This window comes from Zerene cesonia, chromosome 20, assembly GCF_012273895.1.
Source record: "Zerene cesonia ecotype Mississippi chromosome 20, Zerene_cesonia_1.1, whole genome shotgun sequence".
In the NCBI taxonomy this organism is placed as follows: domain Eukaryota; kingdom Metazoa; phylum Arthropoda; class Insecta; order Lepidoptera; family Pieridae; genus Zerene; species Zerene cesonia.
Window position 1 is genome coordinate 5312579 of NC_052121.1, and position 9644 is coordinate 5322222.

At 33.2% G+C, this 9644-nt stretch overlaps 3 protein-coding genes across 3 annotated transcripts; 1 reads left to right on the forward strand and 2 right to left on the reverse strand.

Annotated features, from left to right (window-relative positions):
* Positions 1–688: 688 nt before the first annotated feature.
* Positions 689–3409, reverse strand: LOC119835133 (RNA-splicing ligase RtcB homolog). Its single transcript, XM_038359790.1, has 5 exons — positions 2972–3409; positions 2433–2563; positions 1637–2341; positions 1217–1381; positions 689–1019 (listed from the first exon to the last, which is right to left on the reverse strand). Exons 1-5 carry the CDS (start codon positions 3261–3263, stop codon positions 792–794), a joined length of 1521 nt encoding a protein of 506 aa, XP_038215718.1. The 5' UTR covers positions 3264–3409; the 3' UTR covers positions 689–791.
* Positions 3410–4744: 1335 nt separating this feature from the next.
* LOC119835213 (NADH dehydrogenase [ubiquinone] 1 beta subcomplex subunit 11, mitochondrial) lies at positions 4745–5392 on the forward strand. The gene has a single exon (XM_038359915.1). It carries the CDS (start codon positions 4893–4895, stop codon positions 5328–5330), a length of 438 nt encoding a protein of 145 aa, XP_038215843.1. The 5' UTR covers positions 4745–4892; the 3' UTR covers positions 5331–5392.
* A 1896-nt stretch (positions 5393–7288) lies between these two features.
* On the reverse strand, positions 7289–9572 carry LOC119835126. The gene is made up of 5 exons (XM_038359782.1): positions 9418–9572; positions 8839–9069; positions 8334–8466; positions 7757–7920; positions 7289–7538 (listed from the first exon to the last, which is right to left on the reverse strand). The coding sequence occupies exons 1-5, from the start codon at positions 9520–9522 to the stop codon at positions 7317–7319; spliced, it is 855 nt and encodes a 284-aa protein (XP_038215710.1). The 5' UTR covers positions 9523–9572; the 3' UTR covers positions 7289–7316.
* Positions 9573–9644: the final 72 nt, after the last annotated feature.

Below are 9644 nucleotides of genomic sequence, written 5' to 3' on the forward strand. Positions count from 1 at the left end.
TAAACTACTCCGAATTTGACACGTGCGAAGCCGCGGGCAGAAACTAGTTTTTTTTATAAAATTCATTTTGAATTAATTTTGTTTTCAATGCTTTCATTGTTATGATAACCATATAATTTGAAATGAACAGATAGTTCTTATCGTACAGAAAATAACTTTGAAGGCTCAAGCCTCCTGATTTATGTTCCGAGATATCTGGCAAGCAAGTTACGTAATAATCAAAGTAAGAAATATACTATCACTAAGACATATTTTCTATATTAAACCTAAAAGCTATCTCTTGGTATTCAATTTGTTCGTTTATCATAAAAGGGTGATAATTTTTTTTTTCAAAGAAAAGAAATAAAAATAGCAATGCAATATGCTATACATAATATATAATAACGAAAATAATAGCTTCGATAGGCAAGCTATTTATACTAGTGGTTATAAATTACTATTTCGAAAATTTAGATTGCATCTGGTTATCAGATGGGTGAAGATCAAACTCATATGGTTTGCTCTACTATAATCAGTTTCTGGTCAGAACATAGAACAGGCTGTTTAGTCAATTTCATTTTATTACAATAAAATAATTATGAAAAAAAAGTAAACATATGCAGCAAAATTTAATGTTGCATGAAGAATAAAGCTATAACAACAACAATCTTTTACAACTTGTATATCTGTTTTGAAAATAAATACACCATTAACCATCAAAACAAAAAGGTATTTAATCAATGCTGATAAATAAATAGCATTTCAATATAAAAATACAAAACAATGGTTATTTAATAAGAATAAATGCATAATTAGCCTTTAATAACTGCAATTGGCCGTAATTTCACAGTCTTCTTACTAATTCCAGCAGCATGGCAGGTATTTACGACATCTGTTACATTCTTATATGATTCTGGAGCTTCTTCCATCACCAATTTTGGTGATGCAACTCTTATTGATATGCCCATAGTTTCAAGCTTATTAAGTACTTCCTTATAATCTATATTTCGCCTAGATTTCGCACGCGACAATGCTCGTCCCTAGAACGATAAAAATAAAACATAAAATTTCTGATACCCTGTAATGAATGAATTCCTGTTGAAATACAACAACTTGAACATGAAATATTACATATTCTCTCACTCATAGAGCAGTCTAATATCTGCTCCATATTTTTGCATTTTTATGCACTTTTCACAAATCAAAATATTCTTAAAATAATAAATATTAGTCTTACCGCTCCATGACAAGTTGATCCAAAAGTTTCAGTCATGCCTTGATGTGTACCAGTGAGTACATAACTACAAGTTCCCATTGATCCTCCAATTAAAACAGGTTGTCCAGTCAATTGATAATCAACGGGTATCAAAGGATGGTGTGGAGGAAAAGCTCTTGTTGATCCCTATGCAACAAAAAACATACATTATCTATATTTAATTTTTAGTTTTACAGCATTGAAATGCTTTATAAATGAGAATTTTTGAAAGAATAAAAAAAAATTATCACGAGGCTACGGTTTGGCAAAATACACAGGTTCAATATCAAAAAAAAGGCAGTGATCAAATTTATTTTTCTATTCTTTCAAAATTTCTCATACATTATCTATTCAAGAATTGAATGGTACACGTGATATATTTATTTATAAAATTTGATTTACCTTTCTATGTACAAGCAAAGTTTTAACTTTTCCATCAACAACATGTTCCTCTATCTTGGCAATATTATGAGAAACATCATAAATTACATGCATATCTAAATCATCAGGAGCCATTTTGAACTGTTTGGCAAATGCTTGACGAGTTAGGAAAGTCATTGAACTACGATTCACCCAAGCAAAGTTAGCTGCAGCAGCCATAGCTTTAAGGTAATCTTGTCCCTCAGTTGAATTTATCCGAGCACAGGCCAATTGACGATCATTCACATCTATTTGATCTCGCTTCATTGCTTTTTCCATTTGAACTAATGCATCTGTGGCTACTTGATGACCAAATCCTCTACTACCAGAATGTATCATCACACAGACTTGACCAAGTCTTTCAATACCCATTTTTCCGGCAGCAAATTTATCATATATTTCATCAACAACTTGAATTTCAGCATAATGGTTACCAGCACCAAGCGTGCCCAGCTGTGGTAGACCTCTTTTCTTTGCTCTCAAACTAACTTTTGAAGGATCAGCATTAAGCATTCTTCCATATTCTTCACAATGCTCTTTATCCTCTGCCCATACATATCCTTCTCTTAATGACCAATCCATACCCATTTCAAGAGCTTCCTCTAGATCTCTGGCATTCATGGGGATGATGCCTTTTGATCCAACTCCTACAGGTATGTGATCAAATAAACTCTGAGCTAGTTGTTCCTAAAGTAATTGAAAAATATTAACACATCCTTAATTACATCACATTTATCATAAAAATACTTATCACAATACTTTTTAAAACTATTATTACCTTAATCGGTAGAACATCTTTTTCATGTAAGTTAGTTCTTAAAAGTCTTACACCACAATTAATATCAAATCCTACACCACCTGGAGATACAATAGATTTTGCATTTGATGTATCAAAAGCAGCCATGTTTCCTGCAAACAGCATAAAAACATATTGCATAATTACAATATCTTATATATATAAAATTCCCATGTCACAATTTTAGAATTTTTTTGTGCATATTGGGTATGTCTGAGAATCAGCCAACATCTATTTTCCATATCCCTAAATGATAAGAGTGAGGCAGAACAGCGTTTGCCAGGTCAGCTAGTATTGTTATAAAATTTGGATTTTTCAGTTTGCACAGAACACAGAATATTCAAATCCATAATTTTGATATTAACTTTATTTCACTTTAACAGATTTATAATTTATAAATTTTTATTTTCAAAATTTATAACTTTTTATATAAATAAATAAGTAGATGTATTGCATTCTAAATTATAAAAATTCACCTCTGCCAATATTAGGCACAATTTTTACATTCAATCAATACCCACCAATTGCAAACCCGTATCCGGAATGGACGTCTGGTAGGCCGACAGATCGCCCGACAATACCGGGTAAAGCGGCTACGTTTGCAATTTGCTTCACGCCAGGAAGGAACCCGCCTGTCATGCCTGGTCGGCAGGAGTTTCTTAATTCATCTAACATTAATTTCTCTAATGTATTATTAACGTAGAAGACGCCTTCAACATTCATATTTGGTTGAAAACCTTTTTTTATTTTCCAGCAATGTGGATTAATTTTTTCAAGAAATTTAAGTTCCTCGTTATATTGTCTCACCACCATGTTTACTCCTAAATTAGATTACAACTTTAACAAACAATGGTAATTCAGGTCAGCACAATAAAATGCTACTACTATTTAATCGAAGATTGATCCCACTTCAGTGTCAAGACGAGAAACACAGTTTTTGAAGCAATCACGGACAGTGTTACCAACTCTCAGAAATAATTAACCCTAACTCTAAGTCAAAACCCCCTAAAACTGCGTCAATTATTTGAAAATCCCCCTAAAAAATAATATTCAATCAAAATAATATAATAAGTGATATTCAGTAATATTTGTTAATGCTTTTTATTTATAAATTAACTAATACATTAAAAATTATGTTAGTTTCCTCTGAAGAGTCATAATTTTTAAAATCACACATGTTAACATTGAATAAACTTAACATTTTAGAAGATAAGTGAATGTTGTGCAAGATTCACCACTACGAATTAATGTGAAAAATAAATTTAATTGATTCTTGCATAGGATAGTTCTATTATATTCAGAATAGTATATATTCAGAAAAACCCTAAAATACACCTAAACATATAAAACCACTAAAAAAATCCCATTCCACTAAATTACCCCCTAAATTTGGGGGGAAAACCCCTAAGTTGGGAACACTGATCACGGATATTTCTCGTTATGGATACCCATTGGCCATAACCCACTTGAATCATGAAAGCTAATGCCTGTCGCCTGACATTGACAATCAACATAAACTCTTGCCAGTGTTAGCAACTTGAAGTGGACTGACTATCGTACCCAGGGGCGTAAAATTATCGTACATGGATCGAAATTATCGTACTTTTGAGTATAATGTCTAATACAGATAAATAAATCATATAAATTGTAATATTGATATGCATGCAAGTACTCTATAGTTTATCTTTTTTAAACCACCGCTGTTAAATCAACAGAACACTGAAATCCAAATGTTTTTCACGTGGTACAGACCTGAACAGTCTTGCCCGCGTCATTGATATCGGAATTCGTAATATCTATGTCCAGACAGATGAAAAGTCCTAAAACCATGACAAACACAATATGGTTATCCGATTCCATTCGGACCCGGAGGCGACCAAGACACCTCGATCAGCTCTGACGACGAAATAAGACGGTCAAAGCGCGGCTAGACTGGGCAATAGAGCAGAGCCAACCGCAGCACCCTTAAACACTACAGCAGAAAGCCAAGATTGTCTTTTGTTCCGCGATCCCGCGCCCACCCGGATGAGTTTCCGACCGAGTACGTCCCTTCTGCCCCTCCCCCTCCTCCCAATTCATGTGACACCCCAAGCTGAGATTCATAATATCCAACAAGAGGGGAAGCCCTTCAGCAGTTTGCTAACTGTAGTTCACCCACGCGTCCGAGCTTAGAACGAAAAAGTAAAATGTAGTAGACCCTTCAGGTTAAATCATGGTTCACCACAGAAAAAACCACAATCTAGTTATTTCTGTAAGAACTCTGTGGTTGGAGAAAATCGGCTATAGTCTATCTGTCAAATATACTTCACTCAACTGTCACTTGTCATTAAGAAAATGGTTTCATAATAGTTTTTCGTCGCACATTTTCAAAGTATTTATCCCTTAATTTATTAGCTATCAATTATAATTCATCACCATAAACGCGCGCTTACAAATTATAACATGGCAGCGTTGATCAAATTTCGTAACATGCCTCTTATCCAACGAGCTGTCTGGAATCACTTGGCAAAATCTAATCGCTGCATATCAACGTCTAAAAAAAACAGCGACACTGTAACTACTGCTGCAGATTCAAGTACAAATGCTGTGGATAAGAATTGGGTAAGCTATGGCTTCGATTACAAAAGTAAGGAAGATGATACAAACGCCCATCACGCAAGTTACTTCTTCTCAGTGACATTGTGCATAGTTTTTGGAGGCTTGGCATGGGCTTATGCACCAGATGTCCACATGCGTGATTGGGCTCAAAGAGAAGCTTATCTAGAATTATATCGACGTGAAAAGGCTGGCCTGCGTCCAATCGACCCCAACTATGTAAGCCCTAAAACTGTTAAACTGCCATCTGAAAGTGAATTGTGCGATGTTGAAATTATTATTTAAGGGGATTGTTATGCTGTTAACCAGCTCTATTTAAGTAGTAAATAATAAAGGGATTAAAAGTATATTGTGGTTGTTATTGAATTGATCTAATAATACTTCTATTTCAAGTTTTAAATGAAAAAAAGTAAGGTGGAAATAAAACATATGTCATTGTACTACAAATGTGAAGCCAGACTAATTATTGATGAAACTGTGAACTCTGTTCCTTAAAAATGCATCTGTTAAATTTCTGTATGTTTAGTTTTCTGTAAGATATTTGGTGATATGATACCATTCGTTTTCATTTATAATTAGCTTAAGGTTCATTGTAAAGTTTTAGAGCAATAACATATGAATAAATATATTGAATAAACAGATATAGCAAAAGTACCGAACACATTGCACATATTGGCAATTCATAAATAAGATCATGTGTAAACAAGGCCATAGAAATGCTGCTGTCTGTCAATTTTTATTTAAGGAAATGAGATTTTTATGGAATTTCTTAAAATAACACAATGGTATAGTGGAAGTTGAACAAAAGTGTAATGTGCAGTGGAAGTTCTTGTTAACTGGTAATTTACAAGTACTGTATAGTATTATATTATCTGTGTTTATAAATAGCTGACTTTAACATGCTTTTACCTGTAACAGGTATATAAAAATATATAAAAGACTGATTTAATACTCCTTTCCACTAATACTTCTTTTCGTCAATCTGTTTTATGCCTCACTAAAGACAAAGCGTGCATGAAGCATTTACTGTGGTAGTCGAGCACGCTTCGGCACGAATTGGGTCAGCTCGCACTGGGGAAGTACCACACCCCCACAGAAAGCCGGCGTGAAATAGTGGCATGCCACTGTGTTTTGTACGCTGAGTGGGGGAGCTAGAGGCCCATTTCCTTTTCCTCACCCGTCCCAGCCCATTCCTTCCTCCCATTCCTTCCCTTACCCCATAAAAGCGGGCAGCGCATTCGCAGAGGCACTACCTTTGCGAATGTTCATGGCGCTTACCATCAGGCTTTAAACTTCAGCCTTATGAGACACTGGAAAGTGAGTCATAAATAACTACTTATATTTAAGTTTACTGTGAATTAGTTTTTTCCTCGATTTTCCTGAGTTTCCATCATCAGATCCTGACTTGATGGTAATGGGACCACCTCCGGAATATTTAATAATGTCTTTCGATCTAGATAGAAATTTCTTAAATCGGTTCACAATTGCCGAAAATGTGGTCTTTCATACACAAAATTACGAAAGACCTTGATTCTAAAATCTAAACGAATATAGAAGTCATAGAATCTATTCTTTTTCTTTTTTGGAGGTCGGCTAAAAAGAACTTAAGATCGAAAGGTTGATTGAAAAGGGGTAACTTCACTTTTTTATTTGCAAAAGTAGGTACTTATTATCCAGTAAATACTCGCAAAGCTGTATTCATTATTGCTTATCTAGTTAACTTTTATATTTAAAAGCTTAAATGGATAACAAACCGGTTTTTTTTTCATTAAAATTTAAATTTTGAAATAATCTGTAATAATTGCATTTTGTATTAGCAATGCGAATATGAGAATATCCTATTCGGAAAGTTCTGGTCTATTGTTCAGGGTAAAAACTACAATAAGGGGTTTCAAGTCCATTTGATTTTGTTACTGTACCTTTCAATAAAACGATTAAAAATTCCACTTACTTTTCATGTAAACATACACATATCATATAAAATTGTAAAACACAACCAAGCTTTCAGCTCTACATAAAACCAATATCTCATAATAATTACTTACTACTATGTACCTATGCCTCATTTCGATGAGTGTCTAAAAAAAAATATATTATTCAAACAATACTCTCTAGGTACCCTCAATGCAGAAATGCAGTTTTTACTGCTTTAAAGAGAAAAGATTATAAATTATGAAATGAAATGACCTTAAATGCATCTGTGGTCAAAGCTATGCCAATATTAATTACTAAATACCCTAATCCTATTAATAAAATGTTTATTTGGTAGAATTACGCAGAGTTTAATTTTACAATAAGTCCCCCTGTGACAATTGCATAGGCACTCTCTGATGAAAAGGCAGCAAGTCCGTTAATACAGGCACCCAGGTTAACTTCTCCCGCTGCCTCAATTTTGTTTCCTGAAATTTTCCATCGACGTACGACACCGTCCCAACCTCCAGTCCAGGCAACGTCTCCATAAGTTGATAGACTTGTCAATATCATATCGCTAACCTAGATATTAAAGGAAGTGGTTTAAATAAATTTATATCAATTTCCGACTAGAAAAATTAAATGCGGCTTGTTTTTTTTTTCTTTACTCATTCATGATTAACTATAGAGCCTCCTATCTAACATCAGGTTGATCAGATGAATAAAGTTTAAAAGCCTGGTTCAACTGTTCAAATAGTATAAAAAGGAAAAGAAACATTATCAGTATATGATAAACTTGCCTTAACTTCGTGAATTTTTTTGAATTTAGAATCCATGGACAACTCGTGTAATTGCAAACTATTGCCACCTCTCGCTATTGCTAACAAATGCGATCCACTTATTATTCGAAGAGGAGCACGACCCTCCATAACATGTCGCGTTACGAAACGATCCTTTGATTCATCTAAAATGTAAATATAATACTATATTTCTGCTATTATAAGCAGGAATATATATTATGGTGATAGATACTTTATGCTAATAAAAGAATAGTGCTTAAAGTTCCAGCAAAAAGTATTCAATTTTAGTATTAGTATTAGCCAATATCACATAAAAAAACCACAAAAAGGGCAGTAGAAAAAAAGCTTTAACCATAACCACCAAAAGGCACACACCACTAGGTGTGTGCCACACTCAGACATGAAACTATGTAGTCTTGTAATAATTTCATAGCAATGTTATAAACAGTATTTATAATATTGCATGAGTTACAATCATGAAAAATTTTAACACGAAGTGGACTTTTGTCCATACGTATAAATTATAATAATTAACATATAACTCAAAACGATAATTTTGAATAAATATAATATTTACCGGGTTTTATTTCCGTCACTGTAACATACAGATCTCGAGCAGTGAACATGTATGGCGGATTCACAATCACGTCTTTAACCTCCTCTAGCACATTGTAAGAAGCTATCAATATATGGTCTTCATAGACAAATATCTGCAAAAGTCTAATCCTCAGAATTATAATTCACTAACAATGTGATGCTGGTAAATTGATAATAAATTTATTGAATTAAATAAATTCAAAGAAGTACTTAATTAGTGCTTTCTTATGTTTGATTTTACTCGAGTGGGTAATTAATATACATTAAGAAATTAAAAGCTTTTTAACGGACTTTAATTAAATTAGTTCAACACAAATGTTGCCTTAAAATCAAAGATCTCAAATAAAGTAAAAGTACGAAATCTGAAAAACTGTAATTTTTTACGAATAAAAATTGATCTTTTATTGCCAAACTGAAAATGGTTTCCAAAGCAACCCAGATGCCGAAATGTGAGTCATTATCAGACATTCCATATTTTTACTTACATTGCCGCCTTCATCTCCCGCGTATAATTGTTTATCATTTAAAATATACAGAGCTCCAATATCCGTTCCCACTGTAGCGATTTCTACCACTTTATCTCCATTGAATGTCCAAACTCTTATAGTTCCATCATTTGATGTCGAGTATACATGTTTGTCACTTGCAGCTATTGCAAACAATTGCACATCATGTGCCAACCATTTCGCTGAAGGTGATAGATCTGCGTTGAGACACTGAAAAAAAAAACAGAATATAAAAATAACTGCGAATTTTTTTAAGCTGATTCTTTTATGAAATAGGTGGTCTAACTTTCTATATTGTTTGATGTTTTTTATACATTAGATATTAATTGCATAAATTGGACTATAAAAATTCTATTCAATTTAAAGTTATAATTGATTATTCTTTATCGTCCAATTTACGACATAAACATTAGACATAAATTTTTATGGTTTTCTACGAGTTCATTGGCTGAAATTAAAAAAAAAACAAATTAAGAATTTCACAATTAATTTTAGCCCACATAATCGAGTAATTGCATATTTATTGTATGACTGTGCTTATTTAAATAAATAATTTACCTCAATAGAGCCGTTTTCGGTGCCGATAAATAATTTGTTACTTTTCAAAGTCACAACGCAAGGTTCTGAATCAATATTTGTTTTCTGCTCGATTTTAAGAGCCATTGGTGGTTAAATCTACGAAAACGTCTGTTATAGCACACAAACTCATAAGAAACTGCCAACAAATCTCAAAGTTCGAGATCAAGACAGAAATAAACGAACAAGACAACCAGTGCTATTTTCGT